Source organism: Triplophysa rosa, linkage group LG2 (assembly GCF_024868665.1).
Source record: "Triplophysa rosa linkage group LG2, Trosa_1v2, whole genome shotgun sequence".
Taxonomy (NCBI): domain Eukaryota; kingdom Metazoa; phylum Chordata; class Actinopteri; order Cypriniformes; family Nemacheilidae; genus Triplophysa; species Triplophysa rosa.
Window position 1 is genome coordinate 35270815 of NC_079891.1, and position 27663 is coordinate 35298477.

The 27663-nt window shown below is 39.2% G+C and overlaps 1 protein-coding gene across 1 annotated transcript in view; it reads left to right on the forward strand.

Annotated features, from left to right (window-relative positions):
• The first annotated feature begins 743 nt into the window (after positions 1-743).
• Positions 744-27663, forward strand: part of fubp3 (far upstream element (FUSE) binding protein 3) — a 33652-nt gene continuing 6732 nt past the window's right edge. The window contains exons 1-12 of the mRNA XM_057362486.1: positions 744-897; positions 6291-6399; positions 19818-19851; positions 19940-19989; positions 20198-20269; positions 20706-20763; positions 20866-21028; positions 21227-21325; positions 21546-21647; positions 25311-25413; positions 26997-27097; positions 27215-27356. Of these exons, the coding sequence (XP_057218469.1) occupies positions 799-897; positions 6291-6399; positions 19818-19851; positions 19940-19989; positions 20198-20269; positions 20706-20763; positions 20866-21028; positions 21227-21325; positions 21546-21647; positions 25311-25413; positions 26997-27097; positions 27215-27356 (1132 nt within the window). The 5' untranslated portion in view covers positions 744-798. The remainder of the gene's footprint in view (positions 898-6290; positions 6400-19817; positions 19852-19939; positions 19990-20197; positions 20270-20705; positions 20764-20865; positions 21029-21226; positions 21326-21545; positions 21648-25310; positions 25414-26996; positions 27098-27214; positions 27357-27663) is intronic.

Genomic DNA, 27663 nt, shown 5'->3' on the forward strand with positions numbered 1-27663 from the left:
GATGTTTTATGCTTCTTTAATACTGATACGGAACAATAGCCAAGCATGCTAAGACATTTTTTTTGTTATTTGCATTTGTGCAATTATGTACTGTATTTGTACTATTTGTACTATTACATATTGTAAAGTCCCCTTTTGTTGAATAAAAAGGACCGGAATTTTTTTTTCGTATTCACATTAATGTAGCCTAACTCAAAGATATACTGTATGCTCACAGGTAACTAAAATATATTAAAATATTTGTGTGTTTAACAAAAATATTTAACTTAAGAGTACATTTATAAACAATATTATAATTGTTAAATGTTTAAAGTTAAAATGTATGAAAATAAACCTAATAACTCTCAAGAGTTAACTTATCAGTAAATTATACAATTTAATATTACGACAAGGCAGGTTATAATTTATATAGTACATTTCATGTACAAAGGTCATTCGTGGTGCGTTTAATGATTTACAAGAGAAATTAATGAATAATTACTGAATAAAATTTATAATGAATAAAAATAACAGTCAAATGCAAAAATATTTAGGAAGAGAAATCATTTTAAATCACTATAAATGCTAAAGATACAAAAAAACATCGAAGAAGCGCAATGAAATCAAATCTGCCGCAGTTTAGTAATAAATTCATTCAGTAAAGCTGAAATCTCCTACAGCGAAGAAGCACGTGTTTGAAATCTCGCCGAATCTCTTCAGTCTCGCGAGACGTGCGCCTGCGTTTCCTGTTCCGGGGTCGGTAGTGTGCGCTGCGTGTGTGTTTATGTGCGTGTGTGTGTCCGTGTGTGTAAGTGTGTGATGATGATGATGGCGGAGCTGGTGCAGGGACAGGCCTCTGTGGCACAGCCCGGGATGAAGGCGGACGGATTCACGGACCCGTTCCACCGCGCGCGACAGGTGCGTGCGCGAATGAGCGCGTGATAGCGTCCTTTATATGTTTAATAAGCGTATGTTTCGAGCGTGTATGTGTGTGTAGCCTGTTAGCTTCGGCTGCAGGAGCTTAGAAACTCCAGCACACACACGCGTACACACACTAACGCACAGATTAAGGCCACAACCGTCTAAACGCAACGCGGCAGTCGCGCGCGACGTGTCGACGGCGCTGACAACAACTTTTCTGCTGTCGTTTGATTCAGAAACTACAAAAAACAACAGGAACTAACTACTGCAACCTGTTGTTGTTGTCATGCACAAACCCTTAAAACTTTACAAACACGCGCAGATAAGCAACGCGTCCACGATGTGGTCTGCGCGTCGTCGTCTTGTGTCTCGTGGAGTCTAAAAACGTGCAATGTAAAGTTTGTGACAGTTGTGTTAAAACGCACTCACACACACACACACTTGTGTAGTGAGCAGATCATGTGCTCGGGCCAATGAAGAACTTAAACCCTGAGTGTGTATGTTTGTTTGTTTGTTTGTGTGTTCAAGATAAAAAGACGTTTTTTATTTATAGTACTTCCTGAACTTCTATTCTTTATTGTAACATTGACATATAGCTATGTTAAAGTGAACACGTGTTCTTATAGTGCTTATATTCTCTAAACTAAACTTCACAGTAATGTTGAAGTTATATTTGGCGCAATTGCTGAAATGAGCAATTGTTGTACTTTCAGTAACGTTACGTTTATTTTCTATAGTCACATTTACAGTATTGAAGTTATATATGATGAACACTTGTACATTCAATGCATATATTCTCAATACCGACACATTTACAGTAACGTTGAAGTTATGTAATACATGTGCTGAACACCTGTTGTATTTTCAGTGCATATATTTTCTATAGTAACATTCACACATATTAACATTGAAGTCATGTACAGTATATACAAGTGCAGGTGCTGTTGGTTTAGGCATAGGGACGGAACAGTAAGGGTTAAATCTCGTTCATGAGCACTATCAGGAGTTGTACTTTAGATTAAATGTAAGCATTAGACTGTAATAATACGAGTGTTTTGGGGCGTTTTGTTTTTTGGGTTAAGAATATAAAGTGAATATCATTCAGAATGTTGGGGAAGAGGAGCGTGTTCACATGATTAACACACAGCTGACATGCTTAATGTCATATTTCAGCATGAAGCTGTCGTTTGCAAAACACGAAAAACCGGACGAGACTTTGCCTGTTAAATATGTCTTTGTAAAATAACAGACGTATCACATGCTCGTGAATATTCACTAATCAAGTTTAAAAGTAATAAAGTATGAATTTTGTATGCAATATGAATTGTACAGTCTCCTTGTAAAATTCGCATTTTACAACAATCTTGTTTTAATACAATTTGTTTTTGGAACAGTGACCATTACAGGACTTTGTTTGGAATAATTCTACATTTTTGTAAGATTCACTTCTAACGAATTGGTAATCTCGTGAAGCCAGAAATCACGTTGATGTCAAATTTAGAACATTTTCATCCCCTCATTGCTTTGTCAAAAATACTGTCATTTTTTAAAGAATATAATGACTATTTTAATACAAATGCTGGTCTTCAGCTGTTCACATTGTCTGTTTATATCAGTGTTTTTGACAGAAAAGAAAGTTATTTTAAATGACCGTACTTTAAAACATTGAGCTACTTGCTCTCACATGTTCGATGCACAGCTGTTTGGGCAACGGCCTCCATTTCGTAACATGTCAAATCTTTATCTGAGCTCATGGCCTTGTACGCACACACACACACACACACACACACACACACACACACACACACACCTGTGCTGAGTTTTTCTCTGCGGCTCAACCCTTGTTTAAAAGTGAGCCGGACGCTCTGAGCATTTGGCTTGTATCAACTCTGCTGAGGAAAAAAATAGATCCGTCATAATAGATCTGTCAGTAATTGGTGGATTGGCGTATTTCTTCGTGCAAGAGAGCTTACAATGCATGCGGCTTACACCGTGTCTACACCGGAGGCAGCGCGACGAGACAATAGAATGCATTAGAACCCATTATAATTAAACATTTTGTCCACGCCAGACGTGGTGCGACGCGTCCGGTGTAGACTCAGTGTTACACTGAATTCACACCAAACGCAAATTAAGTGTTTTGCGCGAGTAAATTACATACAAAGTCAATGCAAAGACGCGTATAGACACGAACTCGTGGCAGGCGGTGCGAAAGATGCGAATCGGGCTGCGCGATTGCCGCGAACGCGCATTAATCTTGTCTTTAAAATATTTGATCGCGTCACTCACGCAAATTAGGGCTGCTCGATTATGACAAAAAACATAATCACAATTATTTTGGCCAATATTGAGATCCCGATCATTTAACACGATTACTCATTAACTTTTAAAACAACATAGAAAATAAAAAACTTTGCTTTTAAACGGTGAATTCAACTGAAAAATAAATGTAAAGAAATAGCACAGCTGAACCACTGTAAGGAAAGGGGTGCGCTGTGGATTTATACCACAAGAAAAGAGAGGATCCTCGCAAAATGGAATGTGGCACAATAATCGTTTTGCCTCGATTATTTTGTTTTTGTAATTGTTGAAGCCAAAATTGACGATTACGATTAATTTTCGATTAATTGCACAGCCCTAACGCAAATATAACGAACTTTTCCCGCGAGTAATAAACAGAGTGGAACGTAATTGTTCACGTTTGGTGTGAACCCAGCATTAGGCTTTTTCTCACGCCAGAGAGTTTATAATGTGCGGGCTGTGAGTGTTCCGCGCACGAGAAAGCTTTGTAATGCACGCAGCTCGGGCGTTTCCTCGCGCCAGACATGGTTTGTAATGTGAGAGTTTTCCGAGAATGAGATAGCTTGTGATGCGCTGGCTCGGGCTTTTCCTCGCGGCAGTGAGAGTTTGTAATGTGCCAACCCAGTCTCACGGCAATTAGTGGCATAGACACGAAATTTGGAATCTATTAAAGGTCCAGTCAGTGTAATCTAGCGGCAAGGTTGCGAATTGCAGCCAACCGCTCACTCCACGCCTCCCCCTCCCGTTCGAAACACTACGACGGCTGACGAACATGGCGAATTATATGCAGGGGGACCCGCGGTGTATGTAGATAGAAATAGCTCATTCTAAGGTAATTAAAACGTAACGCTTCATTGTTTAAGCTCTTTATACACCTCTGAAGACAAAAAATGACACACTGGACCTTTAATTCGTGTTCATGGACACAGACATCCCCATTTTCTCGTGTGAGTGAGTAGTAAGCTCGGCTTTCTTTTCGTGTCACTCAGCACGACTTTCAATACACATACTGCGTGTGTATTTACATGTATATATTTATAACCTGATATCAAAAGAAGTTGTAAATATTTTAGGATGTGGTTAACCCAACACCTTACTTACCCCCAAACCCTAAAATCACAGCCGCAAAGGCAAATTTTTCTAAAAACGAGAGTTTCACGAAGTAGCAAAACAACGATAAATGGCTTCTCTAACCCCGCCCCCTAAACCTAACGTAACATGGGAAAAGTCAAATCATAACAAAACATACCAATGAGATCGTAGGAAATAGGAATTCACACGAATGAGCCACCGTGTAAAATATGTATGAATTCCCATCAGATTGTGTTGATATATAATTATACATATGAAAGAAATCGCGTATTAAAATACATTAGATTGACAGTTGTGCTGACTGTCACGAAAAAAGGGGGAAATTCGTGTCAATAAACACAAATTAATTGATTACAGTTCGTGACAATGTCACGAATTCCCGAGACTGTTGAATGTGCGGGCTTTGAGATTTACGAGCACGAGAGAGCTTGTGATGCGCCCGCAGGCTTTTCCTTACAGGAATTGTTATGCGCGTGAGGGTTTAAAACCAGCGCACGAGTTGTTTCCGTTTGGCAATCAAGTAATAACAGCACATGTGAGCATCAATGACGCATTTGGATGAATGATATTGACTTACGCAATAGTTTACTCTCTCTCGTTTAAAAGGTTGACTTTAGAGAATATCGCCCAACACTAATACCTGCAGTTATTTGCTCACATGAACGCATGCTGAGAAAAAGTGGCATAACTTGCTAAATAATGTGATAGGATAATGCTTAAAGTTCATAAAATTCAATTTAATGGTCCTGTGTATGAAATTTAGCAACATCTAGTGGTGAGGTTGAGAATTGCAACCAGCTGCTCATTGCACCCCTCCCTTTCCAAGCACTACGGTGGCTGACACAGGACTAAGATGTCGTCACGTTTTAGCTTCTTTGCTGAATGAGGTAACGTATTTACGAAACGTGCTCTGTAGAGCATTTTGTCCGTTTAGGGCTACTGTAGAAACAACTCCATGTAAGGGGACCCGCGGTGTATGTAGATAGAAATAGCTCGTTCTAAGATAATAAAAACGCAACGTTTCATTACGTAAGGGCTTTATCACTTCTGAAGTCATGTTTATTATAGATCCTCCATTAAGTTATATAAAAATATATTCAAAAAACAAATGTTAAAAAGCACACACATTCCACTTTCTTCCTGCATCTACGTAAAACTCTGACTATATTAAACTTTTTGATGTATTACAGTGAATTGTCTCAAAGTACATTGCGATATGCTGACATGACTGTTGCATCATGGGTAATGGGCTTAGTTGCACAAGATGGCACCTTTGAGCTTTTGCGACGCCAGAGGCGGCAGACTTAATTTCCGGTCGTATAACACAATCGTGTTGTTTTGGCTCAATGAAGTGCGCAGCAATATAAAGAGGATCTGTCATATCGTTTGTATATTACTTCTTTTTTTAAATCTAAAAACACCCATATTGTTATCCTTTTTCATAAAGTGTTATACAACTGGAAATGACTCTGCCGACTCTGGCGTCCCAAAAGCTCACCAGCGACATCTTGTGCAACTAGCGAATTCACAGACCGCCCAATGTTTGCTCTTAGCGCTGTAAACAATCCTCAAGCCTCACGATGGGGTTTCCTCAAGTTTTAGAAAGACATGGATTTGTTTCTGTGCACTCTCGCTCGTCCTCCTCGATGTGGGCAACAAGTGACCAGTTGTTCGGGCGAATTCCTCCAACTGCTCCTGCGTTTCGCCGGTCGCTTTCCCATGGGGCACTAGCTTATCTGTGCAGTCACATAGCTGGCATTCCTTACCAACATTCCCAAGAAGAAGGCTTTAGCTGGAGGGATGAGGTGGAGACCAGCGCCTCTCTCTCTCTCTCTCTCTCTCTCTCTCTCTCTCTCTCTCTCTCTCTCTTGAATTTAACAGCGGATCTGTTTTAATGTTGTGCTCTCGCATGCAGAAGTGTTGATGCTGGAGGAGCTGAAATTTTCATGTAAAATGTCTTTTGCACGTTTCATTCAGTGGTTTCTCTCGTCTTACAGATTGCTAAAATGGGGGGCGAGCAGATGTCTCATCTGAACAGCACACCTCCCGGGGTCGAAGCTTCTCTCTACGGCTACGGAGGCCACAAATGCTCCCTGGATGAAGGAGGCAAGTCGTCATTTCATTTTTGTTGTAATATAAATCCTTTCTTTAAAAACAGGTCCTTCGGACTCTGAATGGGTGAGCTGTGTTTGGAGTATTTAAACATATTGTAATAAACACAAAAGGTTTTTTTTAGAAAATATATTTGTCACTTTCTATATACATATTTCTCAAAAAATCTCAAACGTCCATCATTAAAATAATTCAAATAACTCAATTGGGTAAATTCAGAGTTTGAGATGATTTATTGAAATCAAAACCAAAATGCACACAAAAGTGTGCGAAATGTAAGACTTGTCTGGTGTTCGTGTTTGTCTGTTGCCCGGCCAGTGTTTGCCGGTATAGGATCCACATACCACATAAAGTGGGAGTTTTACTTCTGCGTCAGACCTACGCCGTAGCCTACGCAGAGACGCGAAACAATGTACTCTATGCCGTAGCGCGTCAGTGCGACGTGGACCGCAAGCGTTGTGATTGGTCTGCTCGAACCCCGTCCCTTCATGTAAAAAAATCTCCACCATAGCGTCAAGTTTACTCATACGCATTTCCAAATTAATTATCTAAATAAATCACGTGTTTTTCTGTATTTAACAACTCAAGCTGCAAAAGTGACTGTTTACTTGCCGCTATCACTGCTAAATGCTCCTCAAACAGCGTAGACATGAATGAACCGCTTCTTCTTCGGCTCTTGTCTTGGTGACACGAGCAACACATCTGTGGACACTGACTCCTAGTGGCCATTGCCTGTCAATGCGGACAACGACGCACAAGTATAAACAACAACTGGCGCGTTGCCGCAGAAGTAAAAATCCACCTTAAAGATTGACATGTTTACATATTTATACAGCATATATGGTTAATATTTGTTATTTTTCTGCCGTAAATACTGTTGTGCAAACACCACACAAAGGATAAATATGGCAACACGTTGATAATCTCGTTGGTTCTCAATATCACATAACCACTATAACATGAGAAATGTTCATTTTTGGATGTACTCCTCCTTTAATGCACAACCCTAAACGGCAACGGTTTGACTTATGACCTACTTATATACTAATTTATTCTAATAAATCAAATACATTTAACTCTTTATTGAATATCGGTGCACTTTATACCTAGGGCTGCCCCATTTCAGTCGACTATTCGTTATTTGACTAGAAGACACTTGTTCGAACAAATTTGTATTAGTCGATTGTCTGCATATCATTTAAAAAGTGTATACGCACCACCTTAGTCGCTTTACATAGCCGTTCGCTCTAACACTACCGTTAACTTGGATAAATGAATTATATTATTAGCATGTTTAAATGTCTATTTGTCCAAGGGTGTAAGAGTAACATGGTGGCTAAAAATGAGGAATATGCAATCCTACGTTTGCCAGATCTGTTGAGCACATGCGCTGCATCCCTCCGCCATCTGTGCGCTTCTAACAGCAGCCGCGGCGGCTTCATTGTGTGCGGGACACAGAGCTCAGTTTTCCGGCGTTGCGGACAAACTTGGGTTCTTGCAACATTCCAAAAAGCTAAATGTGGCTTAATTCATTAAGATTCAGTATCAACCTTAATAAAGCGTAGTATGTAAAGAAATGCCGAAGAGCCTGAACGTGAACGGAAAGCGCATCAATAAAGGATCACAGGACAAAGTGTGAGGGCTTTGCATTCTTTTTCGAGTGTTTAGTGGGTTTTTTTTCATTTAGTGTTTTGGAATGTCGCATGAACATAAATTTGGCCTTATTGTTGGGAAAACTGTTCTCCGTGAAACCGGTGCGCCCGTCTTTATGAAGGGCATGATATGGCAGAAACGTGGAAAAACTGAGGTGAGTTAAGTTAATGGTCTGTATTGTTGTAGTGTTTGGTTACTGCTTTATATTTTATTTATTCCTTAATACAATGTGTTGAATATAGGGCTGGGCGATATGGCAAAAAAGTAAACTCGATAGTTTTTTCTATATTGATCGATAACGATATTTATTTCGATATATATTTAATTAAAAAACTGTATTTAAAAGAATCTATTTTAAATACAGTTTATTAACAAAAGTTAACCTTTAACCAGTTAAAATTCAATTAAATGAATGCACTGTTGCAACACAGAGGATATTAGGCCATAAACAACATGTACCAGTTCATTCAGTCTCATTTTGACTCCATTGACTCGTTAAGTAAAGGGAGTGTTCATTCACTACATTCAACCAATGAAAGGACTCCGCTACTGGTACATTCGAACGCTATTGGCTCAGCACCTGCGCAGTGCGCACATACATAACGCTGCAATAATGTCTTGCTCGAGTATTGGGATTCATTCAATGTATTCAGTGAACCTTAAAGACATCTCACATAAACTGTAGTAGGGCTGAAACGATTCCTCGAGTAACTCGAGTTATTCGAATACAAAAAATCATCGAGGCAATTTTTGCTGCCTCGAAGCCTCGTTTAATCCATTTAACTACAGTACACACGGAGCGGAGCACTGCGTTTCCCCACGGACCGTTATTACTGACGCACAGCCCGCTAAACTCTATTCATGTTACAGTCTCATGCATTCACCGTGAGACACACGCATTTTAGTATGTTCACACGCGTTTCTCATGCTGATAAATAACAGATAGCTTATAGGGCTGTGACGGTTGCCGTAACAACCGCACCACCGCGGTGGTAAAGTGCCATGACGGTGAACTGCCACCGGCGGTAGTGCACGTCACTCTGACAAATATAGGTGTAATAAATATGAGAGTTGCGATAACGATTGCTAGTTGTAGCCTTTCAGTTGTGGGTGGTTTTATTTAAAAGATTTTAAATTAACAGAAATTATTGGCATACGTGTCCGTTGGTGCGTTCGAGCGCAGGCCTGCACGGCAAAACCCAGGTTATTCTGCGGCTTCTGCAATGGATCTTGTTGTGAAATGAACAGATACGTAAAATCAAAACTGGCTATGACCCGCTTGCTTAGTGTCGGAGCACGCGCAGGTTTTGCCGCGGTTGCGGAGAGACATCTCTTCATTTGCGCTCCTGTGCACATCTTCTGAACGCGCATTTAGTGCAGCTGTACACATTTTAATCTGGACAATGTCAACAAGTAAATTTCACATCAACGAGTCGGAAAAAGTAAAGTTTTTATGGCAATCTGAACAGGAAAGCCAATGTAGGTTTAAACAGTTTGTTTCAAATGGAATTGTTAAGGACTGTAAGGGTTAATACGCCACTGACTGAAGTTACTGCAACAAGAGCTTTTTTATTTAGTATTTAGCTTTCTTATATCATTTAAGTTTTCATTATTTACTGATGTTTATTTCAATGTTTTATATGCTGTAGCGTGCCGTTTCACTGATGGATTTGCGCGTTAAACATTGACGGATGCTTCATCCTCATTTATTTCAAATATCATATTTCAATTATTTAACAATTTCAAGTATTTAAATAAGGTCTATATTTCTCTTCCACTCGTCATGTGGTTGCTACACGCAAATATAATAATATAAATATTATTTATGTAAATATATATTTCTCAACCACCGCACCATCGCGGTCGATTTGTCTATTACCACCGTCACAGCCCTAATAGCTTTGAAATGGTGAACTGATATTTGACATGGTTTTAGTCTATTTTACGAGTGAAACTTGTTTTCCGGCTGCATTGAGTCCATCAAACTAGATGCGGACTAGTGGACACCGAATCCTGTTATTTACACATTTCATCTGTCTGGTCTGCGTGTCTGAGTGAATGAACTGCACAGTTTAACGTGCTACACGCGTGATGCTCATGAATTTGTCTGCGTCTGCGCTGAATGAGGACATGAACTTCACCTCCAGAGTTGCTCTGAGAGTTTATTTCACAAACATGTTATTGTTTGAGTGAAGAAACAGACATACTAAAAAATAAGGGTCTTCTGACAACCTGCCAAAATAAAAGTCATAGGCTATTGTTTGAAATTATTAGTTCCATTTTTATTCATGTTTCTTATTTATATATTTGTATTATATTGCATTTTTAATTTAATATGGCAATGGAATGTACTAAATGGGTTTAGTTTTCGCAGATATTAATGTATGCTATTTCAGCAATAAAAACTAATTGTTCTAAAAAGGAAACAATTAGTTGTTTTACTCATTTTAAGAGACCTGTCTTATTTTCTCTTGTATATTTAGTATTGCTTTTTAATAAAGAAAAAGTACTTATTATCCGAATACCCGATTAATCGATGGAAAAATCAGTAGAATACTCGATTAGTAAAAGAATCGATAGCTGCAGCCCTAACTGTAGTACATTTCTTTAATCATGCAAGCATCTTACATACAAGGTTCAATATTTTAATGTGCACACAAACTCACTTCATTACATCTCTAATCTGTACGTGGCAGTGCTGGTTGTTTCATAAGCACCAGCTCATGTTAGCAGATATGTTAACGATGGATATAAAAACGTTTGTGCTTGAGTTTCGAAGTAACTCGCTTGCAATTGCGCCTCAAGTTTGTTTTGTTTAACCGGCGATTGCGAAAAAAAATAAGACACTTGATAAACCGCGTGATGACAACTCGAGGTTAGTTTCACCTTTGTTTCCGCTTCCAGTAATGTTTTCCTCCTCATGTCGAGTTTTCTTTGCCATGTGCAGTATGAAATGGACTTTGTACTTTTGACGCGCATGATAAAAGCTGCACGCTGACTGACTGTTGTTGCGTTTATTTCTGCGTCTCAACTCAACTCAACTCAACTTTATTTATATAGCGCTTTTACAATTTTCATTGTTACAAAGCAGCTGTACATGAGACACATTGACTACAAGCAAAACAATCAAAGTTGTACCTGCAAAAACAAGAAAAGGTTGAAAACACAGAAGACAGACACACCCACACACAGAACACTCCACACACACAACACGCACCAACACACACAGACACAGAGACACACACACACACGGATGCGCACGCACACACACACACACACACACACGTACGTACACAGACAAGTACGCACACACACACACGCTCAGTGAGAGCACACATTTAGGATAAAGGAGAGAGAAGCACAGGTCAAATATAACAGATAATAAATTCCTATATGCAATATTAATTAAGTAAAACTTTAAGATTCTAAAGCAGCCCCCCCGGTCAGGCAGATAGTGCAAAAACAGTATGCAAACGGTGGCGAGGAACCCAAAACTCTAATGAGAAAAAAAAACTCAGGAGAACCCAGGCCCAACCAGGGGATTCCAGTTCCCCTCTGGCAAAAGCTGCTGCCTCTGCACAAGCTCCAGAGAACTTGCACAACAAGGCTAAATAAAATAAATAAACTTAATAATAAAATAAATTATAGTTTAAGATTATCATTAATAATCTAATAGCATTTGATTGTGGTGAAGACATGTCAAGAGACCGCGTCCTTCTTTATCCAGCTCTATCATCTCAGCTCTTGTCAGGTCCCCACTTCCCATTCTCCGCTCTACCATCAGGTCAGGCCATGAACTGCATCCTGCTCGCTGTGGTAACCTTGGAACAATGAGACAAGACTGGCTGAGAGTAGAGTACTGTTCTGTACTCTTTGATGCAACAAGTACATCAGTTGTGTTTTTGGTTCCGGTTGATCTAACTAATGCAGCCTAAACCCTCTAAGATTTATATTATGGAAGAGTAGTGTATGCAAGATTAAAAAGATGCGTCTTTAGTCTAGATTTAAACTGACAGAGTGTGTCTGCCTCCCGGACAGTGCAGGGAAGACTATTCCAAAGTTTAGGCGCTAGATAGGAAAAGGATCTACCACCTGCACTTGATTTTGAAATTCTAGGTATTACCAACTGACAGGACGCCTGAGAGCGTAATGCACGTGAAGGACTGTAATACAAAAGGAGTTCATTCAAGTACTGAGGAGCTAAACCATGTAAGGCTTTATAGGTAATAAGCAAGATTTTAAAGTTAACGCGATGCTTTATAGGTAACCAGTGCAAGGTTGACAGAACCGGGCTAATATGTTCATACTTTTTTGTACGTGTAAGAACTCGAGCTGCCGCGTTTTGGACCAATTGGAGTTTTTGTAATAAGCCTGCAGGGCAACCACCTAACAGTGCATTACAGTAATCTAGTCTTGATGTCATGAATGCATGAATTAACTTCTCTGCATCTGAGATTGACAGCATATGACGTAGTTTAGATATATTCTTAAGATGGAAAAACGCAATTTTACAGGTGTTGGCGACGTGGCTCTCAAATGACAGATTACTATCGAATAGAACGCCAAGATTCTTTGCTGACGACGAGGGTTTTATGGAACATCCGTCAATAGTTAAACAGTATTCTTGGTTGTTACTTATAGCAGTTTTCGGTCCAATAAGTAACACTTCCGTTTTGTCCGAGTTCAGTAATAAAAAGTTGTTACTCATCCAGTTTTTTATATCGACTATGCATTCCATTATTCGATGGAACTGCTGTGTTTCATGAGGCTTCGAGGAAATATAAAGTTGAGTATCATCAGCATAACAGTGAAAGCTAACTCCGTGTCGCTTTATTATATCTCCTAGAGGTAGCATGTATAATGCGAAGAGCAGAGGCCCTAAGACTGAGCCCTGTGGTACACCGTACTGGACTTGCGATTTGCGTGACACCTCATTGTTTATTGCTACAAATTGAAAACGGTCGGATAAATAAGATTTAAACCATTTCAAAGCTATTCCCTTAATGCCGACATAATTTTCGAGTCTATGTAGGAGTGTGCTGTGGTCAATGGTATCGAATGCAGCACTAAGGTCTAGCAGCACCAATAACGAGATACAACCTCGGTCAGACGCCAATAGCAGATCATTTGTAACTCTGATCAAAGCAGTCTCTGTACCGTGACATGCTCTAAATCCAGACTGGAATTCTTCATTGATGTCATTCCTTTGGAGGAAGGAGCATAATTGAGTTGAAACTACTTTTTCAGAACTTTAGATATGAAAGGTAGATTCGATATAGGCCTGTAGTTCCTTAGTTCTCTAGGGTCGAGTTGGGGTTTTTTGACAAGGGGCCTTATAACAGCCACCTTATATGCTTTAGGCACATGTCCTAATGTCAGAGATGAGTTAATAATACCAAGAAGAGGATCTATAATTTCTGGGAGCATCTCTTTCAGTAGATTTGTAGGTATAGGGTCTAGTATGCATGTTGTTGATTTAGATGATCTAATAATTTTAGACAGCTCATCTTGATCTACGGTATAAAATAATTGCATTTTCTCCTTAAGGGCGCTGTAGTTAGTTTGTTCAGCGGGTTTCACTTCTGATTGCATTGTTATAATTTTTTCTCTAATATCTTGGATTTTATATGTGAAGTAGTTCATAAATTCATCACTGCTATGCTGATATACAGGATCAGAAGTCACTGACGATTTATTTTTTGTTAATTTAGCCACCGTGTTAAATAAAAACCTAGGGTTGTGCTGGTTTTCTTCTATTAGTGATGAAAAGTAGGCGGATCTAGAAGTTTTAGGGCTTTCCTGTATTTTCGAATACTATCCTTCCATGCTGTACGAAATACCTCTAATTTAGTTTTCTTAAAGTTGCGCTCCATTTTTCGGGCCGCTTTCTTTAGAGCCTGAGTGTGTTCATTATACCACGGTGTGGGGCTGCCATTTTTAATCTTCTTTAAACGTAGTGGAGCAACTTTGTCTAGCGTTACCGAGAAGGTGGAATTAAAATTTTCAGTGGTAATGTCAAGATCTTCAACGTTATTTCTCATGATTTGAGACAATTCGGGCAGATTATCGAGAAACGCATCTTTGGTAGTTGAAGTTATTGTTCTACCATATTTGTAACAATGAGTTTTATTTGCAGCCGTAGGCCAGTGAAGCAAACATAATACCAGATAATGATCCGAAATGTCTTCACTCTGCTGAAGGATTTTAACGTCGTCCACATTTATACCGTAAGACAGTATTAAATCTAAAGTATGATTACGAAGGTGAGTGGGTCCTGACACATGTTGACTAATGCCCATGGAGTTAAGAGTGTCTTTGAAAGCCATTCCTAAGGCATCTGTAACGTTATCTACGTGGATGTTAAAGTCACCAACGACAAGGAGTCTATCTGCGGCCAGTACTAGTTCTGATAAGAACCCACCAAATTCTTTAATAAAATCTGTGTGGTGCCCTGGAGGCCTATATACAATAGCTAGAATAATTTAAAAAGGTTTTATCTTTAGTATTAGGTGTTGAAACATGAAGAACCATGACTTCAAAAGAATTATATTTAGAGTTCGACTTCTGGGAAATGCTAAGAGAGTTATTGTAAAGTGCTGCGACACCTCCCCCTCTGCCTTTTAGACGAGGCTCGTGTTTATAATAATAATCTTGGGGGACAGATTCATTTAAAGCAATATAATCATCTGGTTTTAGCCATGTTTCTGTCAAACAGAGCATGTCTATTTTATGATCTGTTATCATATCGTTAACAAAAAGTGCTTTATTAGAGAGAGATCTAATATTTAGCAATCCGAGTCGTAACAGTTGATTATCTGTATTTTGTTCATGTTTAGTTTGTTTAACGTTTATTAAATTACTTTCAAGAGGTTTACGCATTATTTTATGTTTGCTAATCCGGGGGACAGACACAGTCTCTATTTTGTGATGTTTGGAGAACGGATTACTACATGTTGTACATTTTGTGTATTCTGCGATGTGAGAGGCAAGCAGACAGTTGGTTAAGCCATACTGTCTGCTCCCTGACCTGGGCCCCAGCGAGTCAAGTTTTAGCATTAGCATTAAGACTTTTTGCCATATTTCTAGACAGGATGGAAACCCAGCCCAGGAGGGATGGAGACCATCTCGTTTCAACAGGTCAGGTCTGCCCTCAAAACTCTTCCAGTTATTTATAAAAACTATATCATTCTGCAGGCACCACTCAGACAACCAGCCATTTAGTGATGATAATCTGCTATAAATCTCATCACCACATAAGCAGTGAGGGGGCCAGAGAATATTACAGTGTCTGACATCATGCTTGCGAGCTCACACACCTCTTTAATGTTATCTTTTGTGATCTCCGATTGACGGAGTCGAACATCATTTGTGCCGACGTGAATAACATCTTACTGAATTTACGATTAGCCTTAGCCAGCACATTTAAATTTGACTTGATGTCAGGCGCTCTGGGTCCCGGTAAACATTGACTATGGTGGCTGGTGCCTCTATGTTAACGTTCGAACAATAGAATCACCGATAACTAGGGCACTTTCAGCAGGTTTCTCAGTCGGTGCGTCACTGAGCGGGGCAAACCTGTTCGAGACTGTAATTGGAACGGTCGAGTGATGTTTTGTCCTGCGACTACGCCGTCTCACAGTCACGAAGTTTCCCAGCTGCGGGGGATTTTCAACCGGAACCGAGCTGTGTGCGCTAATGTTGCTCGCATCCAAAGTGTTTTCTATCGTCGTTAAACTCTTACTATCCTCAGATAAAGATTGGATGCGAGACTCTAATTCTAAGATCTTCTCTGTCAGCCTAACTATTTCCCTGCATTTATCGCATATAAAGCCCTCGCAGCTGACAGAGAAGGCTAAGCTAAACAATGACATGAGGTGCAAGTAACAATAATAGGAATAGAAGCCATAACTCACCGGATTTGAAGTGCAATTCCAATTACCAAGGTTGCTCGATGGATCGTAGTATACTCGCTTAAAAAGAGAAACAGTTAGCACACAAGACAAACCAGAGGCAAGATGATATTCCACAGTGTAACGTCTGTTACGACTAAAATTAATCCATATCGAGTCAAAATGCCAATAGCTTATCATCATTTTTGAAATACATTCTATCGCGATTCGATATGATATCGTTTATCGGCACAGCCCTAGTTGAATATATTTATTTATTCCTATTTTTTGTGTTCTGGTTGATTATTTCCACTGACATGTTTTCATTTAAGTGCTTCAATTTGCTGTATTTTTATTTATTCGTTTATTTACAATTTATTTTATATTCGACGTTTGAAATATTGCTTACATTGAATTTTTTTTTGAAGAAAATACTCATATTACACTATTATACTACTATACTATTTTTCACATTATAGGCTATTTTTGCGGTCTGATCCAGAGAAAAAAGGTTTCGTTAGGCCTTTTTATTTTTTGCACTAATATTTTAGTTTGTTAATATGTTCGTTTTGGTTCGTTTGCCTAAAATTGATATTTACTCCATCTTTTTTTCCAATTTTCACTAGTTCACTAGAAAATTATTATTTGAGACGGATAATCATAACTTGTGGCAGTGTCACAACGGATTACATTATGCTTGCGCTTGAGCGCTTAATTTATATTTTGAAGGCTCATTATAATGGTTTTGTATAGCTCTGTAATTTTGAACAATGTTAGCAATGTTACATAAAATATATTTTTCATACATGAAGCTTAAACCATCATGTGATGTCCCCATTCCCCATGTATATTGAAATATTTCAATTAATATCATAAACGTGCGAAATAGTCGACTAATGGCCTAAATGAAGAACTACTAGTCGACCAAAGAAATCTCTAGTCCAGTGGCTCTCAAACTTTTTCGTTGTAAGGCCCCCTTTGTGTAGAGTGCATCACTTTGCGGACCCCCAAATAAAGACTTATAATCTTAAATTTAACATTTTTATTTAAACAAAAACATATTCGGTTATACAATGCTGAAACATCAATTCTTTTGTCTGTTGGTCTTATTTTTCTGATGTTTGATTGCATAAAATCTATGATCAATTTCTATATTTCATAAAATGCCACAAAATCTGTGGCCCCCTGGATCCATCTCGGGGGTCCCCCAGGGGCCGCGGCCCCCAGTTTGAGAACTACTGCTAGTCGAGGGCAGCCCTATTTATACCATTGTAGTCGAGATGTGTTGCGTTGGTTTAAAGGGTAAAATTACAGTAAATGCATATTTAATTTTGTTGTTTAAAACGTCTTTGAACTGGAGCAGTTTTCACTCAGTGTTGTCCAGGTCATAGTGCACTTGTTTTACGACACATCACCGTGTGTGTGTGTGTGTGTGTGTGTGTGTGTGTGTGTGTGTGTGTGTGTGTGTGTGTGTGTGTGCGTGTGCTTGTGCTTGTGTGTGTGTGCTTTGGTTGGTGTCAGCTGATGGTGTTCGTTCACTGAGTAACACGGTTGACAGGTCGAGTGTAACGTGAGCGTCAGGATCCTGTGAAGTTAGTCACACTAAGCTTTGATTCATATTTCTGATCATCGGCTGCTCATGAAAGCGGTGACAAACTTCAGAATGTATCCGCAGGAGAAACACAACAGGCCTTGAGCTGACATGTCACGTTTACAGGAAGTGAAACCTGTTTGTGTAACTGCAAAGAAACACTGCGCTGATAAAGTCCACCAAACGCTGACCCATGAAACGCCATACCAATATTAGACTGATAAACATAGAAAAGTTCAGAATTCTTCTGTAACTTGAAATGGTTTCACTTTTAACCGAACATGAGAACAAAACCATGACTGTTCTGTGTTTGAATCGCTGTTTATTTTTGACGGACACCGCATCCAAGCCGCACAGTTTTATGTCAAAATAAAAGTTCCTATGCAGACTTCCGTTCGTATTTCACATCACATATCCCTGACATAAGACCATAAATGGACGACGAGAGGTTCATCCTCGAACACAACCATGGTTATTTTGTGGTAAAATATTGTTTAACTATAATAATTCTTTTTTTTTCTTTTTTTTTTAAGTGTAGTAAAACCATGGTTTATTTTCGTAAGGGAACAAAGCATGACTCATAGCAATGAACACAACAATATACAAACAAACATAACCATTTAGCCAACTTTCTTATGATATAACCCCCAAAATCATGAAAAAACGCGAAAAAAGAAAACAACGTCAGACAGGCAAATCACGTGGTCTCGCGAATTCAGCCGCTTCGTGTTTGAGACGCTCCTGGTGTACATTGGCACCGCATTGAGGCCGGAACAAAACCTAGCCGGAGCCGTAACGTGCCGCAGATGCGTGCGGTGTAAACAAGGGCTCACACTGAGTTATCGCATATTAATGATAAAACTGTAAAAAACAACTGTTCCAATTAATCTCTCTCAAACTGCAGTTAGTTTATTTTGATTTAAGCCATAATATCTCAAAAAATACTGCTAACTAACACAATACAACATCATAAAAACATGATTTTTGATTTTTTTTAAAAACTCATTTCTCATTTTGAAACCAAACTCTTCATATGTTCTTTAAGTCATGAAGCTTTATTTCTGAACATTTACACATGTGCCGTTACAACAGCGTGCAATACACACTCACCTTCTATACAATGATTTCTATCTGCCGCTATTCTGCCCAAAATAAACATATGCATTGAAAAAAACAACAGAGGTGATAATTAATTTAAACACGTGCCTAATATGCAGAAAATGGGTGGTTTTAGATGGTCATTTTGACTGTAAGTCAATGGCGCTCTCTGTCAGTTGGGCATACCAAGATGGCGGCGCGATCGCTTCTGGCGGCTTCACCTCCTGCCGTTGGTTTAGTGTTCTAGACGAAATCCAGTCATTTATATAGATCAGTGGTTTGAACCTAAACCTCCTGTCGTTATTAAAGAGTGAATAATTTGTGATTTTTAAGGTCCTAGTATGGTTTATGGAGTGTCCAACAACAATTTTGTGCACATACAAGGTGTAAAAACGCTTTCATTTTCTAATTGTAATAGTTACCCGTCTTCACTCTTATTGGCTGTCGCTCCACATTTGCATAAAGTTAAACATTTCTCAACTTTGACGCGTCGCTCGACGCAGCCCATCCGGTCACCAACGGTTGCTACTGTTCGTGTCGCCGGAAGTCGCCAGCTCTCCATTGAAATGAAAGGGATCATGTCGCTTGTAATCGGAACGGGCATTAGTCTTTTTTATTGTATTTTCTGATCGAGAACAGACAGAATCTGGTAGTTTTGACTTACGCACATGATCATGTTTGTCTTGTTGTTGGGAGAGATGTTATTACTCGTCTAAGAGATCAAGTGTGTGAATTTTAGCTGACAGGTAAATAAGTCCTCCACATTGATGGATGGACCATAGACAGACATAAAGACCAAGAGTTTTGGGTTGTGTTCAATAAAATATAGCGTCTTTAACCATTTTGGCGCACAGAAAACACAAACAATCGATATAAATAGTCATAATAACATAGAAATATGAAACACTTTTAAAAGTGAATTGTACTCATTCTGAATTTAGTTGAACTGCAAATGAAGAAACAGTTCACATTCGAAGGCTCGTTTATGGGACTGTGATGTGAGAGTTTGTGTTTGAGATAAAGCCATACAATCCTCATATCTGTACAAACTAAAATATTAGTCCAAAATAAATTGGATCGTGTGTGTCTTATTTATGTGTAATGATTTATTGAATGCTATGCTAATGATATTAGTGTTGTTTTATATGTACCAACACGTGTTTTTCTCTCGTGTGTTTCAGTGGCTAACCAGCTGGGAGCAATGGGTCATCAAAGGTGAGGGTCATTATTGACTTAAAACTCATTTTTGCGTTCCAGCTCATATGTGTTGTTTTAATGTCTGTGTTCTTCTGTCTTGGTTTAGGGCTATAATAACAGAGGAGTATAAAGTGCCTGATAAGATGGTGGGATTCAGTAAGTACAGATGACTTCGTTATGGATTTATGTTCAAATACGACATAGAAAAAGTGAACGGTATTATATACAGAATTTCATGGTCCTTGTGTTCCTAATGGTTTATAGTAGCAGGTTGTTTTGAGGCGATCTGTAGATGAATGCTGTGTTCGTCTGAACGTAAGAAACTCTCGCTGTGGTGTTAAAGCTTTTGGATGTTTTCCGACAGTAATCGGACGCGGAGGAGAACAGATCACCAGAATCCAGCTCGAGTCCAACTGTAAGATCCAGATCGCTTCTGGTACGTTCCAGTTTAACTCCCAAGTCTCCTTTGAAACCATCGGATCAGTAAAACACATAACTAACTTCATTCTAATGAGTAATTTTAATTCTTTCGTGGATTTTCATCTTTTTATGCTGCAGAATTTATGCAAACATGTTCAGCTTCTTTCCTTCCTTGAACTTTAAAGACACAACAAATCGCTTGTTTTTGTTTCATTCCGAATATCACTGTTATCTAATCGAAAAACAAACGCTGATATTTTGCATGTGGAGTTCCACACAGTTAGGTGTCATATGTGTTGAGTTTTTTTGTGAGAAAAATGTCAAATGAAACATTCGCAGTTTGGAACACGACCCAACGTTTGCGCCTCAGTTCTGGTCGTTTTCTTGTTTGTTTGTGAAGTTATTTTATGCCTTTAAAAGTAGTTTTCAGTTGTTTGTAGTGTCGCCCACAGAGAGCGGAGGAATGATGGACAGACCCTGCACCCTGACCGGAACTCCTGAGAGTATCGAGTAAGAATCCACCGGCCTTTAAACCAAACAAGCGCTTTCACGTTTCGACGTCTGGACTCCGTGTTTCTGCTTTCTTCATCTTGCTGTCGTTCGCTCCATCAGACAGGCCAAGAGATTGCTGGGGCAGATCGTGGACCGGTGTCGAAACGGACCGGGCTTCCATAGCCAGATGGATGGGAACAGCGCCGTTCAGGAGATCTTGATCCCCGCAAGCAAGGTCGGTCTGGTCATCGGCAAGGGAGGAGACACCATTAAACATCTGCAGGTCAGTTTCACATCACGACCAGACAAATCGACTGATATTTGTGAGGTCAAACATTTAACGTGTGGTGCTGTTATCCACGCTTGTCTGCCGTTGGTCAGGGAAAACAAAAGTCCCGACCCTGAACTCATACGATTGGTTGAGCTGATGTTAAGTGATGAATTCACTAAAGTTGACTGTGAATGGGTTTTTGTGTTCCAGGAGAGGACAGGAGTAAAAATGATCATGATTCAGGACGACCCGACGCCCAATGGATCTGACAAACCCTTGAGAATCACCGGAGATCCGTATAAAGTTCAGGTCTGGTCAAACGCAACTTCATCTCCGCTTCACTTCAGTCGTCTTAAGAAAGTGGATTATTAACAACGTTCATCATCACAATGTTAACTTGCTTTGAATTCTTTATATTCGTCATCACAGACTCTTGACTTGACTTGTTTTTCGCTGCTGATGTGAACGGATTTGATTTCAGCAGCAGATATGTTTCTCGTGTTGATTTGCGTGCGTCTGTTTTCCGCAGCAAGCGCGTGAGCTGGTCGTGGAGATCATCAGAGAAAAAGATCAAGCCGATTTCAGAGGAGGACGCAGCGACTTCGGCTCCCGGATGGGAAGCAGCATCGACGTAAGATTTCTAGATTCAACCAAAACCGTTTTTCAGACACTCTATTAATGTGGGTTTTTCTGTATTGTCACCTTGTCAGGGTTCCCACTCTTCTTGAAAGTGCTTGAAAGTATTTGAATATCTGACATATGAATTCAAGGACTGGAAAGTATTTGAAAACAGACATAGGTACTTGAAAGCGCTTAAATTAAGCAAACTAGATTTTGTTAGTTGATTCGCGCTGTTAAAAATATTGGTTAGTATTGCCGAAGCCAGAACAAAACAACGTTGCTGATCTGGGGGAAAGCGGGAAGAACTTCAAAAAAGAGGCTTTGAGCGGATGGATCGTGATCATGTGCAGTCCTGCGTAAATCAGTCAGAGGCGTGGAGTTATTTAACTCGCTCAATGCCAGAGAAGTGCAAATTCAACGATGCTTGAGCTATAATAAAAACATGGTTTATCAAAATTAAGATGTTGAGTACACCAGCAGGTTATGCATCAAGCAAAACGGTTAAGATCATCGTATACAATCAAACATATGTTGTATTAAACCACTGCTAAATACAGTAAGTTTCTTTTCAGCTATGTTCATTTCAAAAATAATTTCATTAGTTATCATTATTCTTGTCAGTGAATGTGCCTTAAGAGTTTGAATCGTTTTTAGGATGTTAAGAAACACTGAAATTCTAGCTAGATAGCATTGGTTTAGCGAAAACAAAAACATGCTCCCAGCAGTGTTATCCTTTGCAGTAATGAACTTTTGCTGTGTGTTTGGCCGGAGGTTTGGATATTTGAGCTTGCTGTGTCTGAAGTCGCTCAGTCATTTTTTATCAAGTTCACCATATCAGCAGTGATGGAACGAAATGTTTGAATGCTGGTGTATTCCTGCACGCGTCAGAGATCTGTATCTTTTAGAAACTGCTTTGTACCTAATTTTGAATATAACAGTAATAATAATCATCATACAGTAATATCATATATTTTTATGTACAATTTATTTTATATAATGTCTTGAAACTTTCCAGAGCACTATTTACGCAGATTGACAGATGACATTGAGCGCACATAGCGCCCTCAGTTCACCGTTGATTACTTGTCACATTGAATGCTAAATAAATAAATTGAAATTAACCCTTTGAATTAAGCTCCTTGAGGGCATTCTCATCTGTTTATTATCAAAACTAATAATGCACAATCATCCAGGTACTAGTGTTGTCACGGTACCAAAATTTCAGTAGTCGGTACCAATACCAGTAAAATTTCACGGTTCTCGGTACCAATTTCGGAAGCAAAACACCAGTACATGCTAATTGAAACACAATTTTATTAATAAAGCTCATTGTTAATATAAATGTATAGAAAGCAATGCCATTTTGTATACATGAAGTATAAGTTAATTGTTGCTGAAACTGTTGTGTGCTCTCTGCTGATGCTGATGAACATCCTGCTCAGTCTGCTGCTGTATAAGACAAATAGAATAAACTTCAGTAAGTCAACTGACTGAACAAACATGCATATGCAATATTACAACAAACCTCAGTTTTTATACTGCATTTACACAAGTTTACTTACATTAAGGTAAATGTACATTAAAATAATAAATGCAACAGATATACAGTATTTTTCTTTAGTTTAAATGTGGCTTTTTAAACCTAATAGAGTTATCTAACGAAGACATACACATTGCTAGTCATACAGTTAGTATGATAGTTTTCTAGCACATAGATTGCAGATAGGCCTATATAAAATAGGTACTGTAAAGCCCATCCTGTCCTCCCATTTATTTGAACCCATTACAGTTATAAAAGCATTAAATGGTTAATAAGGACACTTGACTGGATTAGCATTGGCGCTAACAAATTAACACGCAAACAGGGACGGTTATTTTAACGTAACCTTTAACTTAACATATGCTACAACAATCATAATGCAAACGCGAACATAATTTGAAACTTACCGCTTGAACTTGTTAACTTAAATCCGGATGTTTCCTCCTGTCACCACAAAACTCTGTTCGTTTTCTTCGTGATATGACTTTAATCTGAAGTATTTCTGTGCGCATCTCTTGTGGATCAGAGCCGCGCTTATCCGCTCATCACGTCTTATTGAGTCTATAAAAAGTTTCCGACTGACAACCTGTCAGACAGAGCATCAGTACCCGTTTGACCCGGTACGGCGGTGGTACCGGGTCTTGTAATGGCCACCTATGTCTAATGTGTATGTGTTTAAGATGACGTATGTTGTGTATGCACGCGGCTCCTGCATTAGCGCGCGGAGAGTTGGGCTTGGGACGCCGAGAGGTGAACAGGTGTGATGGTCGCTCTACCGCTGACAATGTGTGTACCTTTTTCTTTGTGACGGAACCGGAGGGTTTCCTCCCCCCGTTTCTACACCACTATAAAAGTGTGCGGGATGTTTAACCGATAGACTCGTGTCTTTCTTCCTCGGCTATGGCCATCTGTTCCATTCCGGGTAACATTGGCTTAAACTCTCTGGCCCGCCGTTACAGTCTTATGAAAATTAGGTACCGACAACTTTTTCATTTTTAGGTACCGACTTGGACCCGAAGTACCAGTACTTTTGACAACACTACCAGGTACTTGTCATTCTGACAAGTACAATAATAATAACATATATGAGAATATATTTACAAATGATTAAACCAAATTGAATGTTTGTCTTTTTTAAACTTTTTTCTTGCCTAAAAACCAAAAGTAAAAATGTTTTCCTTGCAGTAGGTTTGCATTTGTTAGAAATGGTTTAATAAAATATTTAAAATCAATACATAATACATGATATAATTTGCTCTTGAGGCAAGTAGCCATGTTAAAATCAGGATAATGTGCAGCCATTCGGTTGTCATCGCAAAAGAAACCCCTTCTGTGTGATACTTGTCTCCGCTTCAGTCCTTTATTCTATCATAAGCGGGCGCCTGTACTGTACAGTATCCCATACTTGCATTGGAATGTCTCCACAGTTACTATGAAAAATAAGCCAAATCACTAATTGACCAGTGTGAATTTTCTAAATTCCTCAAAACAACGAACAATTTTCTAAGTCTGACTATCTATTATAAGTAACTCGAGACAAGACATTTTTATACACCATGTAGACTGTAAATCATAAAAAAAAACAATGTGAAATGTAAACGTTATTGTGCTTTTTATTCAAAGAAGCTCCCTTTTGTTTATGTCTTGTCCTCTCCAATATGGCAGCATTGTTGAACCCATAACAGCAACAGGCCAAAGCCTTCAATGCGGTGTCTATTTATGTCTGTGACTGCATGTACCCTTTGCTAACAGACTTCTGAAATGGCCCTTTGTGAAGAGAGAAATCCTAAAAAATGGTATCCTTTTCCCAAAGTGCCCAGTGACGGCACAAAAACAGTTTTAAATTTGACCAAAATGTGCTTGAAAAAGTCCTTGAAAGTCCTTGAATTTGGTGTTGATGAAAGTGTGGGAACCCTGCGTTGTAAAATAAAATCTAGAACGTTTACGCCTCATCAGCTCTGTCCTTCCAAAACAACAAAAAAACTAGTTCAAGTCTCGAATGATCGCTTTGAATGTCAAATCCTCAGAGAATGTCTTTACAGATCAGCACAACGTGAAACTATAAAATGAGACTTTCACAGAAAGAGAACGCGTCCGGGATGATTATTTAAGCATGTTTGTGTCCACACACAGGTGGCCGTGCCCAGGTTTGCGGTGGGCATCGTCATCGGCAGAAACGGAGAGATGATTAAGAAGATCCAGAATGATGCCGGTGTCAGGATCCAGTTCAAACCAGGTCAGAAGCTTTCTAAACGGTTGTGATGCGTTTCTGTACTCGTCGGCGTGTTGGTTTCAGTCGGGTCATGTTGGGACACTCTCACATCACACAAATCTCTTAAGACGGAGATGAGTGAAGTGTTAAGGAGATTAGAGCGATTCATCTACTCTTCCATCACGTGTGTTTACACATTCACTTTCTGATGTAATCCCTCATTTGATTTAAGAATCAGAGTTTGCAGAATTATGCTTTGAATTTGAACATAATAAATTAAATTGCACGTCTGCAAGTTTATTTTGTAATATGTTTGCTTTTAATATAAATGACACATAAACTGAAAATCAGTGTTTGAAATGTCATCTAGAAAAAATGATGTGATGCGTTGTATTTCACGATGAAGAAGAGTTAATAACCTAGAATGCTTTGATTTGATTTACTTTCAATAAAACAAGGTTACCAGGTTAAATATAACGATCTGTTTAATTGCTGGCTGAAGTCATTTTGCGAACTTGGTGTGAACTTGGTTTTGAGAAAGTTTGATTGAAGGCTTGTCCACACCTGGACGATAATCGCACGCACTTATCGCCGACGTTTAACGCCTCGTGACTAAACTAAGGTCGCCAATGTGAGTGAGCACAAAGATGATGCTTTTACACCTGGCGTTTTGCGCATTTTATTATTGGTTTGACGCGCTGCGTTAAAAACTGTCCGATCAATGAGATTGCCGCTTTTGTTCACGTGCCTGGAGCCGCTGAAGTTACTGTAAAACTCGGCCTGGTGGCGCTCAAGCACAAAACGGTCTTGCCGAGCGCACATTGATACCAACGACGAAGAAGGAAGTAAGTAGCGACATCAGAGATACTCTTATTATAGAGATGGGAGGGTCTTTAATACTTACAATTGGAGAACCTGTAACGGCTAACAAAACCCATTGACATCCATTCAAAAAAACTAGCATCCGGTCTCCTTTCCTGCGTTACGTTGAAGCCAGGGCGTTAGCATTAGCTGTTACGTTTTTTTGCCTAATGTTTGCAGGCTTTCCTTTTAAAAGGGCTTTGGCGACATGCATGGAGGCAAGATTAATTCTTCCGTGTGACAAGAGAAGGTTAGAAGCATAAAGTTGCGCAGCGCCACCTTGTGTACTAGAGTGTTTCTGTGTTAGCGTCATCTATGTTAGGGAGAGAATTTGCACGTTCACTCGGCTCATCGACAATGAAAATCAGTTGGGTACGAACGTGTAAAATGCTGACGATAAGCGCGCACGATTATCGTCCCGGTGTGGACAAGCTTTTAGGTTAAGAAAACATGTACTTCACAGTAGGGTGTAAATAGACACAAAATATTTTAAAAAGATATTATTATAAATAGATAATATCGATTACATTAAATAGATATTATTTGAAATGAATGTTTTTATTTTTTGTTTGTTATATTTTATGAAATGTATGTTTGACTGATGTAGTTCAGTTTGAAATTCTATTCTATTGATTCAATTCTTAAATTTTAAATTCAGCCAGATTCTCTTTTAGAATCATTGAATAAAATCAAAGTTGTACCTTTGCGCCATATTTCAGTGTTTCTGTGTGTGTTGTGTGTTTCAGATGATGGGATCAGTCCGGAGCGAATGGCTCAGGTGATGGGTCAGCCTGAACGATGTCAGCACGCCGTTCACCTCATCAACGAGCTGGTCCACACAGCACAGGTACACACACTTCCTTTCATACACACGACACATGACAGTTTTTGTGTTTCATAGTTTCGTGTGTATTAAACAGAGAGCATGTGAAGAGGAATTGTGTGTGATGTTTGCTCTCTTCAGGAGCGAGATGGTTTTGGAGGTCAGCTGGGGTCGAGAGGTCGTGGCAGAGGTCGTGGGGATTGGAGCATGGGCACACCTGGAGGTTTACAGGAGGTCACCTACACAATACCTGCTGATAAATGTGGACTTGTTATCGGGAAAGGTCAGAACCTGATCAATCTTGAATTTCATCAGAAACATATCAACACAACAAACCCATTCCAGACTCAATGTTTTTGATATGATGCTCATGATTATGTGAGTTTTGTGTCAATTTGAAGCACACTTTTGTTGTTTAGATTTCTATTCTGTGTGTAAAAGTAGTGTAGGCAACTCTTTNACATGTTCCAGTTCGTTCAATTCCATTTGACTCAATTGACTCGTTAAGTAGGGCGTATTCATTCAGTTCATTCAACCAATGAAACGCTCTGACAGGGCTCACACTCAAAGGCTATTGGCTCATGGCATGC